This window comes from Balaenoptera borealis (assembly GCF_965194805.1).
Source record: "Balaenoptera borealis genome assembly, chromosome: 7".
In the NCBI taxonomy this organism is placed as follows: domain Eukaryota; kingdom Metazoa; phylum Chordata; class Mammalia; order Artiodactyla; family Balaenopteridae; genus Balaenoptera; species Balaenoptera borealis.
In genome coordinates this window covers 29,122,824-29,140,636 of record NC_138864.1, presented here as the reverse complement: position 1 = coordinate 29,140,636, position 17,813 = coordinate 29,122,824, and the positions used below count along the sequence as shown (strand labels likewise).

At 36.0% G+C, this 17,813-nt stretch overlaps 1 protein-coding gene across 9 annotated transcripts in view; it reads left to right on the top strand.

Moving 5' to 3' along the window:
• CACNA2D1 (calcium voltage-gated channel auxiliary subunit alpha2delta 1) overlaps positions 1-17,813 on the top strand; it is a 496,546-nt gene that overhangs the window by 311,273 nt on the left and 167,460 nt on the right. For all 9 annotated transcript variants that reach the window (XM_082399325.1, XM_082399323.1, XM_082399324.1 and 6 more), the window contains one exon: positions 6,179-6,308. In XM_082399325.1, coding sequence (XP_082255451.1) covers positions 6,179-6,308 — 130 coding nt within the window. The remainder of the gene's footprint in view (positions 1-6,178; positions 6,309-17,813) is intronic.

The following is a 17,813-nucleotide window of genomic DNA, read 5'->3' as shown; positions in this document are numbered from 1 at the left end:
AAATCTCTTATTTCCTCATCAAATATATTATGATTAGCTGAACTCATATGTTTTTTCAAAGGACAATATGTCTATTCATTAAATTATAATTTAAAATTTTTATTTTCTTATTGCTATGATTCGGTAAAGCAAATGGACAAATATTATATTCAAGCCTTTAGTGTCATGTGTTCAGTGTCATCCAACTCATAGTTCCTTTTCAGTTCTATTCATCCACCCAGTATGTCTCTGAGTCACAGCATTCTCAAGGAGAAAAATAGCAGCTCAAACCAATTAACTCAGGAGACTCAACAGTGCTCTTCTTGCCACTGTAACTGGATTCATTATTTGCTATTCAGCCTGGCCTCACACCCTGACCAGAACAACTATAATTGGCTGAAGGCTCAGCACCTTTTTCTCTATTTATTATTCATTAATTGGGCATGGACAGCCGCAGCTGCTTTGATGAATCTCCACTTCTAATTGATGCATGTGATTTACTAAAAAGGAGGCTTTCCTATGTGTGGGTCAGAACTGGTAACCAGCTTACATTCCAGTGATGAACTAGTGGCTACGGAAGCGACCTTATTTTTTAATCCATAGAGTAGATACCAACATGTCAGTATAGCAGCCTTTTCCGCCTTGCTGGCTGTATGAAAGTCTATTGTAAATATAATACATCCATGATAGTTATTTACATTGGATGATAATATCATGCCTAAAAGCATATTGTGTATCCAAAATTTTATTTGATATTGGGAATACAGTTGAGACTAAAAATTTCAAGAATCAGTAATGTGTACGTTGTGAAAGTTGTAAGGCCCTCTTGTAAACAATATCTGTGAAATAGTTGTAAAAAAGAAAAGGATGTATTTGGAGGTGGAAGTTTTAAAATATACTCATATACATTGTGGAGAATTGTATACAAGTCTGTAGTCTCTGGTTATTGAAGAATTTGGTTCATTACACAAGAACACGTTCATTTAACCCCTTCACTAGTGGGATAGAAATACCAGTTGTGATGCCTCTGTAGAGGGTCTCAGCTCTTACTTGGTATCAACTAATTTTCTCACAGTTTTGTGAGACACACAAAAATTAGCAGGGGGAGGTAAACCTAACCATAATGTGATTGTGAACAAAGTTTCTCAGTGAGCATGTTCAGTCTGAATTGTGCACAGTAATTAAGCTAATTTTTATTGTAATTTAAGTGAAATATATAAACTTTTAATTTCTGAACATTTTACTGTTGGTAGAAATAGTTTTAGCATGAAAAAGATAAAAAATATTAAAAACAAATGTTTTATTATAAACATCAATTCTAAGAGTGCTTCATTTGAGATAAATATATTAAATATGCAAAAGTCTTTTGTGTCTGTCATAGACTTATCATTTGTGACTTCCCAAATGAAATTTGCGAATAGGTACTGCTTGCAAAATCGAATGACCCATCCAGCATTAGCTGGTACCTCCGTCTCTCATTAATGTAATCTATTATTTAATAATTGAAATTATGTTGAGATGAATAGTCAGAGGAACATGCTTCTCATGTTTCACTTATGTGTTTTACCAGATACATTTGAATACATTTTGGAATTTACCTCCTCAGTGTCTCTGTACACATTTATATAGGGTAGTCGGGAGAATTCAGAAGAGATGTTTTGGGGAAAAAAATTGGCAAGAGACATGCTGACTTAATTTTTCTTGTATGTGGTCTGGCAAACAAGGAAATCTTAATTCCAGGGGGACAATTTATTTGAAATTTTTATCTAACACACTAAATAATATGTGTTAAGTAGCTTTTCTCCACATTCCTTTTCTCAGTCAGTTCCTTTGTGTCTAGTATTTGCTCTATGTTAATTATACTATATAATGCCATAATATATCAAGAAAAGTAAAGATGGATTATGATGATATCAGGAACAATAATTTCACAAGTTTAAGGAAATGAGTTGCATTTAGAAATTTTAATCTTTTCATGAAATGACTTCAATTTATGGAGAGTATAATAAAGGGGGGAGACCATGGACAACAGCCATATTATTTTTTCTTAATATATTTAGCAGCTGCACATTAAAACTAGACTTGATACATGATTATACAAGTTGAGAAGTACATTATTTTAAATTATTCCTAAAAGCCCTTTATATGGCTATTTATTTATTTATTTATTGGCTGCACCATACAGCTTGCAGGATCTTATTTCCCTGACCAGGGATTGAACCGGGCCCCAGTAGTGGAAGCACTGAGTCCTAACCACTGGACCGCCTGGGAATTCCCTCTATGGCAATTGAAAAGTGAAAGAATCTCTATTAAAATACATCTAAAACATAATTTTTAAGTGTGAGAGGGTTCAGAGGAAATAGAAGCAACTTTCACCTTAGTAAGATAACCGTATAGTGCTTAATAGCACTCTAGAAAGGACTTAAAACAAAAATTAATATTTTTAATTGCAAATATAATACATGTTTATTGTATTACATTGGAAACAACAAGAAAGCACAAAGATGAATACCATTAAAACTATAAAAACCAGTGATAGTGTTAATAGTGTTTGGTATCTACTCATCCCTACATTTCTCTCTTTACCTCTCTTTCCTCTAAAAATATAGGCTGATTTTCTCTCCTTTCTTTGTGCTTAACATCTACATTTAAGCTTAAAACCATTTTAAAACAAATGCAGCATATATGTACATTCCCAATGTAATTACTCTTTTATATTCCTTAATAACAATTTAAAATTGTATTTGTCATACTTATTGTGACTATTTTACTATTGTTGCACATTTGCTTCAAGATTTAGATATTAAATGACATTTCTATAAGTGTTATCATTAAATCCTCTACTCTACCGATAAATTATTTCTAGAGTGGGTGAATGAATGAAATATTTGCACTTATCCACATATTCCTAACCCTAACTCATACATATAGTTCACTATCTGTCTCTTATCTATCATCCAATCTTTCTACTTTTCATATATCTAAATTTTGCTAGAGATAGATATAAATAGGATTTCTGGAAAAGATATGCTTACAAAAACTAATGTAATATTTTCTAAAATTATAGAAATAGGACTATAATTTTTTCATAACTGAAAATAACATTATAGATTCTTTAGTTTGAGTCTTCTTAATTTAAGTAGGAGAGGATATTAGAACCAACCAAGAGATTCTTTCCAAAGATGTCCTCCCCGTTGTGATTCACTGCTTTATTGATGCGGGGGAGGGCTCCCCAGGTGATTCTGATATGCCCCAGGGAATAAGGACCACACCTGCAGCCCAGCGTTATTTATAAGTCAGAAAGCTGAAGCCCAAGGAACAGTGACTGGCCCTAGTCTGAGGTATTATTAATATGACTGAGTAGAACCAAATCTCCTGATGTCTTTACTTTCCACTATGCCTTTCCACAGTTTTTTGTAAGTATGTTCTTTGTAATAGGTTTTGTATGGAAAAAAAAAAAAAATTCCAGGGTCACATAAGCTTGAGAACGCTGGGTTAAACATGGTTTTCTTTAGTGACGCTTATTTCAGAGCTTTTGATGTGCCAATGTGCTTTGTTATTCTCTTAACAGAAGAGTAGAAGAATATTTCCCCAACTTATTTCAGGTTGGAGTTAACCCTTAGAGTATCTTGAGAAACTACTGTCTTTTGAAATATCCTTTGACAGATATTACTGGCCATATTACCATGTGCACACATCTATTATTCAGTAATAATAAAACGATGTTTCTACCCTATGGAGCGTAGAAAAATTCAGACATCCATTAATATGCTTATTATTAATCAATTCTAACTTTTTCATGAGTAGTTCTAAACAAAAATGTGTGTCCAGTTTAAACTATTGATATTTTAAAGCAGTGGACTTGCAGTTTTAGTGTGTATCACAATCACCTGGAGGGTTTGTTGAACTACTGCTTGCTGGATCCCTCCCCTGACGTTTCTGATTGACTAGGTCTGGGGTGGGGCCGTAGCGCCTGCAACTCTAAAAAGTTTCAGTGGTTGCTGATACTGCTTCTTCAAGGACCACACTTTGAGAAAGCTCTGCTTTAAAATAAGTATTGAGGCTTTTCACTAATTCAGGATGTTTGCAGTCGGGAAGAAAAATGACATCATTTATTAGGTGAGACCCTCTTTACATTCTTGTTATTAATGAAAGTAGTTTGTTTTAATGATCCCTTCTTTTATTCAAGTCAGTTGTGCCCAGGAACAGAGAGCCATAGAACAGAGGATGAATTTTAAAATATGTTAAAATTCACAGTTGAATCCAAGACCAAATCCCAGTTATCCCAAATCTTATTATTTTTATTCTTTCCTTTATTAGCAGTTGGAATGCTGGTAGATGTGTTAGGTTACGTGTTCTTTGGCGCTATGGTGTCTCTTTTTCTTATCATCTTTCTCCTTTCTTTTCTTATCCTTCGTGCTGTACACACCTAACCTCTGTTTTAGAAAAGAGTATGAGTTAGTGATTCCTGCGTGTAGGTATTTTGCCAAATTTTAGACTTTCAACACTACTGTTTCATTATTTTGTATATTTAGTTAATGGGGGAGCAATTATATCTTTGTGGCTTTCACATGGATAGAAAACAGTGATCTGTCTTCAACTATTTTTTTTTTAATTTTTATTTTCAGCACATTAAATTGACTCATAAAAAGATTCTAAAAATGTGCAGTTTCTCCTTTTCAACAAAGTATAATAAAACATAAAAACCCCCCAAACAGAATACCTAAACCACAGTTTCCAATTATAGTCCTTCCCCTTATTATAGAGAGTATTTTCATATTTTCTTTCAACATTGTTTCATTTGAAAAATAATTTGGTCATGACCTATTAAATTGATTTCATTACATAATGAGTTGCACTTGCAGCTTTAGAAGTCATTGATTTAAAAAAAAAAAAAGCCCTTTTGCTAATATTTGTGTCTAAATAATCTTTCCAGTGTTGCAACTTCCTTAGGGAAACACACACACACACACACACACACACACACGTGTGTGTGTGTGTGTGTGTGTGTGTGTGTGTGTGTTAAAATATCTTGGGATACTGATGGGTTATCTGGTTATAGAAATTATCAGAGCCATCTAGAAAGTTGAACACTATCACTTCTTTGTAGACTTTGTGTTGCCACATTCTACCAGCCTTCTTAAGAAATTTTCTGAGTGTCCATTTAAGTCTTTTCTCTTGCTTATCAGTTGCATTACTACAGTGTGCTGCGAAAATAGTCAAATGTTGTGATTCTTTTTTCAGTTTTGTTTTGAGGAAATTACCTTGGGAATATGGAATACATTAGTCCCTAAAACGGAGTTGATAATACAGGTCTGAATTTAATAAAAAAATGTTTAGTTAGGAAAGAGTTAACTATATTTGAACTGGGGGAATAAAAAGTTTAACATAATTAGCCAAAAACAGTTGTTAGAGAGATGCATTTTGGATAAAAGAGTGAGATTCTTAGTTTCTTGCCAGACTAGAAACTGGATTACCTTGCCAGGGTAATTCAGTATCAAAAACATAGTTCAAATAGGTAGAAAATTAATCTTCAACCTGAAACTCTTGTGGGATTTTCTTGAACTGTTATTGATTGGATCTTTTCTCCTACCTTGGGAGACAAATTGGTTGAAGTTAGGATTCGATTGTACTTAGAGTTACAATAGATCTCTCTTCTTTCCTGGTATTTGTACTTACTTTTTTAAAACAAAAATTGATACACCTGGAAAACATGCAGAAATCAAGGGAATATGACATAAAATAATCCTTCATTGCTATTATTATTATTATTATTTTTACACAAAGGTCATGTGTACCTTTGGTTATCAAACTAAGAATTATAGAAATTTGGTAACATAAGTGGTGAAATTTATTTCAAGGGGAAACTTTTCATTTGGTTGTATTTAAAGGTACTTAGGCTATTCTTTAAATGTACATTCTAATAAGTACTGGATGTGGGAAAGCTCTGGTCCTCTCAGGATGATCCCGAGTGACTCTAACGTTGAGGAAATTAAGAGAGAAGTTAGGTTATAATGTGAAAGCTAATACCTGAATGGAAATTTGTGTGTCTGATGTCATCATGGGACTATATTTTAAAATATTCTTGTAGATCTGTTTTTTAAAGACTATGCATTTGGCAAATGAAGAAGTGAATGTGACAATATCTGTGTTAGCATAAGTTGTAATATTCTGTTTATTGTCTATTTTTTCTTTATAGCCGGAAAAGAACGATAGTGAGCCAGGCAGCCAGAGGATAAAACCTGTTTTTATCGATGATGCTAATTTTGGGCGACAAATATCCTATCAGCATGCAGCAGTCCATATTCCTACTGACATCTATGAGGGCTGTAAGTAAAAGAATGTGAACAACTCTTGGAATACCATGTTCTCATCTATCTTAAATATCTAATATTTGGAAAAAAAAGGAGCAAATGTGATAGTGTTTCGTTCACATGTCATTTAAGAGTCTGTGGTAAACTGTGATTTATGCAAAAGAAGAAACTTGATTTTCATGAGCAATATATTGTTCACAGGCTCTCACTCCGTGAATATTTGCAGGAGAGCCTGTATCCATGGAGGTGTCCTTCTACTCTGTTGTTTAACAAATAATTCTGCCTTTCCAATTGATATCAATAACTTAAAAAGTAATAGATGTATTTTTTAAAAAAATCAAAACTATGTAGCATTAGTACAGACCCACAAACTGGTAATGGAAGCGAGATGTACATTGTAGACTCTCTAGTTCTTATCACATCTTACTGTGTTTTACTGTCTCTCTTTGTCTCTCTCTGTGTATCTCTGCCTTACTCTAGGATATAAGAAAAAGATACCTCTGTCTTAGTATATTGTGGACTCAAGATAAAAAGTGTTGGGTAAAGGAATAAATGATAGACCTGAAGAAATAGAAAAACATCAACTGGAAGACTTGATTGAGAAGGCTTCACTGTGAGGAAGGCAGGGAAATAAGTTATTTAGGACACAGGGGAGGAAGCTTGTGCCAGTGGTATTTCTTAGAGACACCCTGTATACTAATGAGGGCAGAGCCTGACAATTCTAAGTAGGAATTCTTCTAAGTGCAGCCTAATCATCTATGAGGACCAGCTGTGACCCAGAAGGCAGGGTCTTTGCCCATTCACAGCTCTTAGATGTTATCCATTTTCTAACTCGTTCCCACTTTTCCCCCTTGTACCCTGCCTTTCACATAAGTAAATGGTAAGGAGAAAGAACCACTTGAGAATTTAAAAAGTATATTTCTAATAGTTCCCTTAATTAAAAAGGCTGTAAAGTGTACTGGGTATCCAGAGTGTATCCAGAACTGCCTGGATTCTGGATGCAAACAACCTGGGTTAAATTAAATTTCAAATTTAAATTTTAGTAGTATTTCCTTTGGCAAATTTATTAACTTTATGGGCTAGCATTTTGCTCACCTGTAAAATGGGGATAAGATTACTAACCGAAAAGTTCATTTGAGGGTAAAGTAAGTTAGTATATTTGAGTTTGCATAAGAGTGCCAGGCTCATAGTAAGCATTATGTAAATGTTTGCTGTTATTATTAATTACAATTAAAGTTTATTTACACAAAAAGGATTAAATACAAGGACTAATATAAAAAATTAGCCTTAATTTTTTGGATTCATTCTGAGATTGTTGTTTAAAAGGGCATCTTTAAGTACATGTCTCATTCTTTCCATAATATAAATGTCATCTTCTGTCAAATTATTTTATTCATTCTTTTTGTTTCACCTTTTTAATATTTTTAAAAGTACATGTTGTTTTTATCGTATCAAGTCTTTAAAAATATTAAACATACGATTTTTCTCTATAATAGAAACAATGGTGTATGTAAGTAGTTTCTGATGTTACATGAAATTAAACGTAATCTGACTTTTTTACAACTCACCCTATTAATTCCAAGTCCTTTTAGGAATTACTGGGATGTAGGTTCAGTTTTGTTCTTTTTATTTTTTACTTTGTCTATTGCATTTTTTTTCAAGAATTATTTTTCATGTTTGCAATTAAATTTTGCAACTATTGTAACAACAATTAATCAGATAATACTGAGCTGTATGGTTGTGTTTCTCATTTTTTTAAAAACTATTTCAACCATTTAATTTCCTTTCGAAATTGTTATCACCTGTTGTTGTCGGGTATGTCAACAGGATGATAATCTTACTACTCTACAATTATATCTTTCTTTTGAATTCACTTTAGAAGAACAAACTGGCTGGATATAGAAGTTTTGAGTCAAAACATTTGTATGTCAGTACTCTGGCTATCATGTCACTGTTATCTGATCTGTAGTACTATGTTGAACAAACTTGAGGCCAACTTGAGTGTTTTTAATTTGTTAGCAAGCATTCATGATTGTGTTTCTGTTTTGTTGCCAATAGTGATTATCCAGAAATCCTCAAACTTTCCATTAAATTCCCAAGGAAGGATATCATAACTTTGTCCAGGGAGGGGCAATTCCCCCCCCCACCCCACCCCAGCTCTTCTTGAGTTCTTTTGGCTGGTCTAATAATTGACACAAGACAGATGAAAAGATTAATTTAAAAAATTAATTTGTATGCATGTAAGTCATAAAAATGGGACCCCCCAAAGTGTCCAGAGCAGGCCAATTATATATCATGTTTAGACAAAGAAACAACTATTTGAAGAGATGTAACAAAACAAGGGGGCTTGTGTTTGGGGTAGCAGACTAATGAAGTAACAAACTTTGTCTATACAGCTTGCTTAGCCTTGAATTCCCTAACTTTGGTGATAGGGATGCTTCTATCCTCCTGGTATAGGGAGGGTACCTTCACATGGGAGATTTATTTCCCACTTTTAGGGAGAAAAAGGGGCATCAGAGTTTGTTTGTTTTTTTAATCATTTATTTTCCATTGGTTGTTTCTCACATAACTTTATTCAAAATAATCAATATGCCATTGAGGTGCATTTTGCGGTCGGTTGCCCTGGGCCCCAACAACCTCACACACTTAAAAACAGATTTCTTTCTCTTTCTAAAAGCCACGTACCACAGTAGCAGAAATTTTAATAGTGCATGCATATTTAAGATAGAAGATGAAAGTATCCAACTGTAACACCTACTGAAGCTAATCATGACTAACAGTTTGGGGCACAGTCCTATAAAATGTATATTTAAATGTGAACACTAACTAATGAAATAACCCAAATGGGATTTTTCATATTGCTTTTCAACTTGCTTCCTCCTTCCCCCACCCACTTCACTTATAGTAGAGACTTTTTGTTCTTGTCGTTGTTGAATTATTAAAAAGCTGAAAGTAGAGAGGAGGAAGGTATCTCTTCAGGAGTAGTTTACCCAGGAATATCAAAACAAACTAACTTTGCTTAATTTTTCAATGGGCTGATGTTTAAGAAATCAATGAAAAATGCATTTTTTCCCTAGATAATTAGAACCGAAAATATTTAGAACCTAATTCACCAGTCTAGTAAATTATAATATCTCATTTATTTACTCTAACTTTGCTCAATAATTTTGAAGAAAGAGAAATTGAAGCTGAGTCTTTAATGAAAGGCAACATCATTGGTAAGAAATGGGATCAAATTTCATATAACTTCTAATGGTAAACTTTATACTTTTAAGTACTACAATAGATAAAATTTCTTTTCTTTTTTAAACATCTCTATTGGAGTATAATTGCTTTACAATGGTGTGTTCGTTTCTGCTTTATAACAAAGTGAATCAGTTATACATATACATACGTCCCCGTATCTCTTCTCTCTTGCATCTCCCTCCCTCCCACCCTCCCTATCCCACCCCTCTAGGTGGTCACAAAGCACCGAGCTGATCTCCCTGTGCTATGTGGCTACTTCCCACTAACTATCTATTTTAGGTTTGGTAGTGTATATATGTCCATACCACTCTCTCACTTTGTCCCAGCTTACCCTTCCCCCTCCCCATGTTCTCAAGTCCATTCTCTAGTAGGTCTGTGTCTTTATTCCTGTCTTGCCCCTAGGTTCTTCATGACCATTTTTTTTTTTTTTAAGATTCCATATACATGTGTTAGCATACAGTATTTGTTTTTCTCTTTCTGACTTTCTTCACTCTGTATGACAGACTCTAGGTCCATCCACCTCCCTACAAATAACTCAATTTCGTTTCTTTTTATGGCTGAGTAATATTCCATTGTATATATGTGCCACATCTTCTTTATCCATTCATCTGTTCACAGACACTTAGGTTGCTTCCATGTCCTGGCTATTGTAAATAGAGCTGCAATGAACATTGTGGTACATGACTCTTTTTGAATTATGGTTTTCTCAGGGTATGTGCCCAGTAGTAGGATTGCTGAGTCATATAGTAGTTCTATTTTTAGTTTTTTAAGAAACCTCCATAGTGTTCTCCATAGTGGCTGTATAAATTTACATTCCCACCAACAGTGCAAGAGGGTTCCCTTTTCTCCACACCCTCTCCAGCATTTATTGTTTGTAGATTTTTTGATGATGGCCATTCTGACCGGTGTGAGATGATATCTCATTGTAGTTTTGATTTGCATTTCTCTAATGATTAATGATGTTGAGCATTCTTTCATGTGTCTGTTGGCAATCTGTATATCTTCTTTGGAGAAATGTCTATTTAGGTCTTCTGCCCATTTTTGGATTGGGTTGTTTGTTTTTTTGTTATTGAGCTGCATGAGCTGCTTGTAAATTTGGAAATTAATCCTTTGTCAGTTGCTTCATTTGCAAATATTTTCTCCCATTCTGAGGGTTGTCTTTTCATCTTGTTTATGGTTTCCTTTGCTGTGCAAAAGCTTTTAAGTTTCATTAAGTCTCATTTGTTTATTTTTGTTTTTATTTCCATTACTCTAGGAGGTGGGTCAGAAAGGATCTTGCTGTGATTTATGTCATAGAGTGTTCTGCCTATGTTTTCCTCTAAGACTTTGGTAGTGTCTGGCCTTACACTTAGGTCTTTAATCCATTTTGAGTTTATTTTTATGTATGGTGTTAGGGAGTGTTCTAATTTCATTCTTTTACATTTAGCTCTCCAGTTTTCCCAGAACCACTTATTGAAGAGGCTGTCTTTTCTCCACTGTATATTCCTGCCTCGTTTATCAAAGATAAGGTGATCATCTGTGCGTGGGTTTATCTCTGGGCTTTCTATCCTGTTCCATTGATCTATATTTCTGTTTTTGTGCCAGTACCATACTGTCTTGATTACTGTAGCTTTGTAGTGTAGTCTAAAGTCAGGGAACCTGATTCCTCCAGCTCCGTTTTTCTTTCTCAAGATTCCTTTGGCTATTCGGGGTCCTTTGTGTTTCCATACAAATTGTGAAATTTTTTGTTCTAGTTCTGTGAAAAATGCCAGTGGTAGTTTGATAGGGATTGCATTGAATCTGTAGATTGCTTTAGGTAGTATAGTCATTTTCACAATGTTGATTCTTCCAATCAAAGAACATGGTATATCTCTCCATCTATTTGTATCACCTTTAATTTCTTTCATCAGTGTCTTATAGTTTTCTGCATGCAGGTCTTTTGTCTCCCTAGGTAGGTTTATTCCTAGATATTTTATTCTTTTTGTTGCAGTGGTAAATGGGAGTGTTTTCTTACTTTCACTTTCTGATTTTTCATTACTGTATAGGAATGCAAGAGATTTCTGTGCATTAATTTTGTATCCTGCTACTTTACCAAATTCATTGATTAGCTCTAGTAGTTTTCTGGTAGCATCTTTAGGAGTCTCTATGTATAGTATCATGTCATCTGCAAACAGTGACAGCTTTACTTATTCTTTTCCAATTTGGATTCCTTTTATTTCTTTTTGTTCTCTGATTGCTGTGGCTAAAACTTCCAAAACTATGTTGAATAATAGTGATGAGAGTGGGCAACCTTGTCTTGTTCCTGATCTTAGTGGAAATGGTTTCAGTTTTTCACCATTGAGGATGATGTTGGCTGTGGGTTTGTCATATATGGCCTTTATTATGTTGAGGAAAGTTCCCTCTATGCCTACTTTCTGGAGGGTTTTTATCATAAATGGGTGTTGAATTTTGTCAAAAGCTTTCTCTGCATCTATTGAGATGATCATATGGTTTTTCTCCTTCAGTTTGTTATTATGGTGTATCACATTGATTGATTTGCATATATTGAAGAATCCTTGCATTCCTGGGATAAACCCCACTTGATCGTGTTGTATGATCCTTTTAATGTGCTGTTGGATTCTGTTTGCTAGTATTTTGTTAATGATTTTTGCATCTATGTTCATCAGTGATATTGGCCTGTAGTTTTCTTTCTTTATGACATCTTTGTCTGGTTTTGGTATCAGGGTGATGGTGGCCTCGTAGAATGAGATTGGGAGTGTTCCTTCCTCTGCTATATTTTGGAAGAGTTTGAGAAGGATAGGTCTTAGCTCTTCTCTAAATATTTGATAGAATTCGCCTGTGAAGCCATCTGGTCCTGGGCTTTTGTTTGTTGGAAGATTTTTGATCACAGTTTCAATTTCATTACTTGTGACTGGTCTGTTCATATTTTCTATTTCTTCCTGGTTCAGTCTTGGAAGGTTGTGCATTTCTAAGAATTTGTCCATTTCTTCCGGGTTGTCCATTTTATTGGCATATAGTTGCTTGTAGTAATCTGTCATGATCCTTTGTATTTCTGCAGTGTCAGTTGTTACTTCTCCTTTTTCATTTCTAATTCTATTGAGTTGAGTCTTCTCCCTTGTTTTCTTGATGAGTCTGGCTAATGGTTTATCAATTTTGTTTATCCTCTCAGAGAACCAGCCTTTAGTTTTATTCATCTTTGCTATCGTTTCCTTCATTTCTTTTTCATTTATTTCTGATCTGATCTTTATGATTTCTTTCCTTCTGCTAACTGGGTTTTTTTTGTTCTTCTTTCTCTAGTTGCTTTAAGTGTAAGGTTAGGTTGTTTGAGATGTTTCTTATTTCTTGAGGTAGGATTGTATTGCTATAAACTTCGCTCTTAGAACTGCTTTTGCTGCATCCCATAGGTTTTGGGTTGTCGTGTTTTCATTGTCATTTGTTTCTAGGTATTTTTTGATTTCCTCTTTGATTTCTTCAGTGATCTCTTGGTTATTAAATAGTGTATTGTTTAGCCTCCATGTGGTTGTATTTTTTACAGAATTTTTCCTGTAATTGATATCTAGTCTCATAGCGTTGTGGTCAGAAAAGATACTTGATACGATTTCAATTTTATTAAATTTACCAAGGCTTGATTTGTGACCCAAGATATGAGCTATCCTGGAGAATGTTCCATGAGCACTTGAGAAGAATGTGTATTCTGTTGTTTTTGGATGGAATGTCCTATAAATATCAATTAAGTCCATCTTGTTTAATGTGTCATTTAAAGCTTGTGTTTCCTTATTTATTTTCATTTTGGATGATCTGTCCATTGGTGAAAGTGGAGTGTTAAAGTCCCCTACTATGATTGTGTTACTGTCGATTTCCCCTTTTATGGCTGTTAGTATTTGCCTTGTGTATTGAGGTGCTCCTATGTTGGGTGCATAAATATTTACCCTTGTTATATCTTCTTCTTGGATTGATCCCTTGATCATTATATAGTGTCCTACTTTGTCTCTTGTGATAGTCTTCGTTTTAAAGTCTGTTTTGTCTGATATGAAAATTGCTACTCCAGCTTTCTTTTGATTTCCCTTTGCATGGAATATCTTTTTCCATCCCCTCACTTTCAGTCTGTATGTGTCCCTAGGTCTGAAGTGGGTCTCTTGTAGACAGCATATATATGGGTCTTGTTTTTGTATCGATTCAGCCAGTCTGTGTCTTTTGGTTGGAGCATTTAATCCATTTACATTCAAGGTAATTATCGATATGTATGTTCCTATTCCCATTTTCTTAATTGTTTTGGGTTTGTTATTGTAGGTCTTTTCCTTCTCTTGTGTTTCTTGCCTAGAGAAGTTCCTTTAGCATTTGTTGTAAAGCTGGTTTGGTGGTACTGAATTCTCTTAGCTTTTGCTTCTCTGTAAAGGTGTTCATTTCTCCGTCAAATCTGAATGAGATCCTTGCTGGGTAGAGTAATCTTGGTTGTAGGTTTTTCTCCTTCATCACTTTAAATATGTCTTGCCACTGCCTTCTGGCTTGCAGAGTTTCTGCTGAAAGATCAGCTGTTAACCTTATGGGGATTCCCTTGTGTTTTATTTGTTGTTTTTCCCTTGCTGCTTTTAATATTTTTTCTTTGTATTTAATTTTTGATAGTTTGATTAATATGTATCTTGGTGTGTTTCTCCTTGTATTTATCCTGTATGGGACTCTCTGTGTTTCCTGGACTTGATTAACTATTTCCTTTCCCATATTAAGGAAGTTTTCAACTGTAATCTCTTGAAATATTTTCTCAGTTCCTTTCCTTTTCTCTTCTTCTTCTGGGACCCCTATAATTCGAATGTTGATGCGTTTAATGTTGTCCCTGAGGTCTCTGAGACTCTCCTCAATTCTTTTCATTCTTTTTTCTTTATTCTGCTCTGCAGTTGTTATTTCCACTATTTTATCTTCCAGGTCACTTATCCGTTCTTTTGCCTTAGTTATTCTGCTATTGATCCTTTCTAGAGAATTTTTAATTTCATTTATTGTGTTGTTCATCACTGTTTGCTCTTTAGTTCTTCTAGGTCCTTGTTAAACGTTTCTTGTATTTTCTCCATTCTATTTCCAAGATTTTGGATCATCTTTACTATCATTATTCTGAATTCTTTTTCAAGTAGACTGCCTATTTCTTCTTCATTTGTTAGGTCTGGTGGGTTTTTGCCTTGCTCCTTCATCTGCTGTTTGTTTCTCTGTCTTCTCATTTTGCTTAACTTACTGTGTTTGGGGTCTCCTTTTTGCAGGCTGCAGGTGCATAGTTCCCGTTGTTTTTGGTGTCTGTCCCCAGTGGCTAAGGTTGGTTCAGTGGGTTGTGTAGGCTTCCTGGTGGAGGGGACTAGTGCCTGTGTTCTGGTGGATGAGGCTGGATCTTATCTTTCTGGTGGGCAGGTCCACGTCTGGTGGTGTGTTTTGGGGCATCTGTGGCCTTATTATGATTTTAGGCAGCCTCTCTGCTAATGGATGGGGTTGTGTTCCTGTCTTGCTAGTTGTTTAGCATAGGGTGTCCAGCACTGTAGCTTGCTGGCCGTTGAGTGGAGCTGGGTCTTGGCGTTTAGATGGAGATCTCTGGGGGACTTTCACCGTTTGATATTACGTGGAGCTGGGAGGTCTCTTGTGGACCAGTGTCCTGAACTTGGCTCTCCCACCTCAGAGGCACAGCCCTTATGCCTGGCTGGAGCACCAAGAGCCTGTCGTCCACATGGCTGAGAATAAAATGGAGAAAAAAAAGAAAGAAAGAAAGAAGAAAATAAAATAGTTATTAAAATAAAAAATAATTATTAAAAATTTTTTTTAAAAAGTAATTAAAAAAAAAAGAAAGAAAGGAAGAAGAGAGCAACCAAACCAAAAAACAAATCCACCAATGATAACAAGTGCTAAACACTATACTAAAAAACAAAACAACAACAGAAAAAAAAGGACAGACAGAACCCTAGGACAAATGGTAAAAGCAAAGCTATACAGACAAAATCACACACAGAAGCATACAAATACACACTCACAAAAAGAGAAAAAGGGAAAAAAATATATATTTCATTGCTCCCAAAGTCCACCTCCTCACTTTGGGATGATTCATTGTGTATTCAGGTATTCCACAGATGCAGGGTACATCAAGTTGATTGTGGAGATTTAATCCGCTGCTCCTGAGGATGCTGGGAGAGATTTCCCTTTCTCTTCTTTGTTCGCACATCTCCCCGGGTTCAGCTTTGGATTTGGACCCGCCTCTGTTTGTAGGTTGCCTGAGGGCATCTGTTCTTCACTCAGACAGGACGGGGGTAAAGGAGCAGCTGCTTCGGGGGCTCTGGCTCACTCAGGCTGGGGGAGGGAGGGGTACGGGTGCGGGGCAAGCCTGCGGCGGCAGAGGCCGGCGTGACATTGCACCAGCCTGAGGCGTACCATGCGTTCCCCCCAGGGAAGTTGTCCCTGGATCACGGGAGCCTGGCTGTGGCGAGCTGCACAGGCTCCCGGGAGGGGAGGTATGGAGAGTGACCTGTGCTTGCACACAGGCTTCTTGGTGGCGGCAGCAGCAGCCTTAGCATCTCATGCCCGTCTCTGGGGTCCGCGCTGATAGTCGCGACTCGCGCTGTCTCTGGAGCTCCTTTAAGTGACGCTGTTAATCTCCTCTCCTCACGCACCAGGAAACAAAGAGGCGTGAAAAAGTCTCTTGCCTCTTCGACAGCTGCAGACTTTTTCCCGGTCTTCCCTCCCGGCTAGCACCGAAGCCAGAGCCTCAGCTCCCAGCCCCCGCCCGCCCTGGCGGCTGAGCAGACAAGCCTCTCGGGCTGGTGAGTGCTGCTCGGCGCCGATCCTCCGTGCGGGAATCTCTCCACTTTGCCCTCCACACCCCTGTGGCTGCGCTCTCCTCCGTGGCTCTGAAGCTTCCCCCCTCCGCCACCCGCAGTCTCCGCCCACAAAGGGGTTCCTATTGTGTGGAAACCTTTCCTCCTTCACAGCTCCCTCCCACTGGTGCAGGTCCCGTCCCTATTCTTTTGTCTCTGTTATTTCTTTTTTTCTTTTGCCCTACTCAGGTACGTGGGGAGTTTCTTGCCTTTTGGGAGGTCTGAGGTCTTCTGCCAGCATTCAGTGGGTGTTCTGTAGGAGTTGTTACACATATAGATGTATTTTTGATGTATTTGTGAGGAGGAAGGTGATCTGCACGTCTTACTCTTCCACCATCTTGAAGCTCCTCCTCAGATAAAATTTCTGATATTTTACTTTTGAGTTAATTTTGACTCAGGTATATTGCTTGGGAGCCAGGAATGTCCACAGGAGTTAGTATAAGATACTTACTTTGTATGAGAATCTTCAGTTTCTTATTTCTCTTGCTCTTTTTTTTTTTTTTTCTCATTGAAATCACGTTCATGAAAGTCTTCATCTATTTTATGCTGGAACAGACATAAAATATGACACATAAAGTAAATCTGAGCATGTTTTTTTCAGATTGGTGTCACATAGTATACACATCTTTTTTTCTGTATCCTACGGAAGAGTCTTGACTTGGTGTAAATATTTTTCTTTCTAATTTAGAATAAACTGTGAATATTTACAAAGGATGATTTTAATAGTCTCAGAGAATAAAAAGTATTACTTTGATTACTTTGAAAATCAATAAGATAAAATATTGAAATAGATGTTTTCAGAAGTTGTAAGACACTTTGGTATGTGGCATAATTTAAAAAAACAAAGGAAAAGAAGCTCTGTCTTTGGATTATTTATTTAGTCCCATTTATGTTAATATTCACTTCTCCTTTCTTGCTGAGATCTCATCAGTAAGCCTCTGACCTTACCTGGCCTGTGCCACTTTAAAATTCATATCCAGTGTTTTGGGCTGTGTGGGTAGATGACACAGGAGTAAAATCAGAAATGTCAACAAGATCTTGAACAGTTAATAATTACCAGCATTTTTCATGCAGCTCATCAGAACATATCAGATATCCAGGATCGTTCTAGGTTTCTGAATTTAATAAATGGGAAAGCATACTCTCATTGAAGGTGTAACTGAAGGAAACAGCCTCTTCTTTTACTCAGTTTGTGTCTCTGCATTCTCATAGATACCTTGTGTTCTAATTTTACAAAGGTGATTACTTTCAAAAGTCTCTTGAATTCAAATGTGATTATTTTTGCTCCATGATGTATTTAAAGTTTTCAAATAGTATATTTAATTAAAATCCTATCTGAAAGTTTCTACTTTTGAGGATTTCACTGGTTGGTACTTTTATTTCAGAGAGCACCCAAACCACACTTAATTTTCAGATCTAATTTATCTGTTTAAGAGTATAAAAAACGAGCAATGAA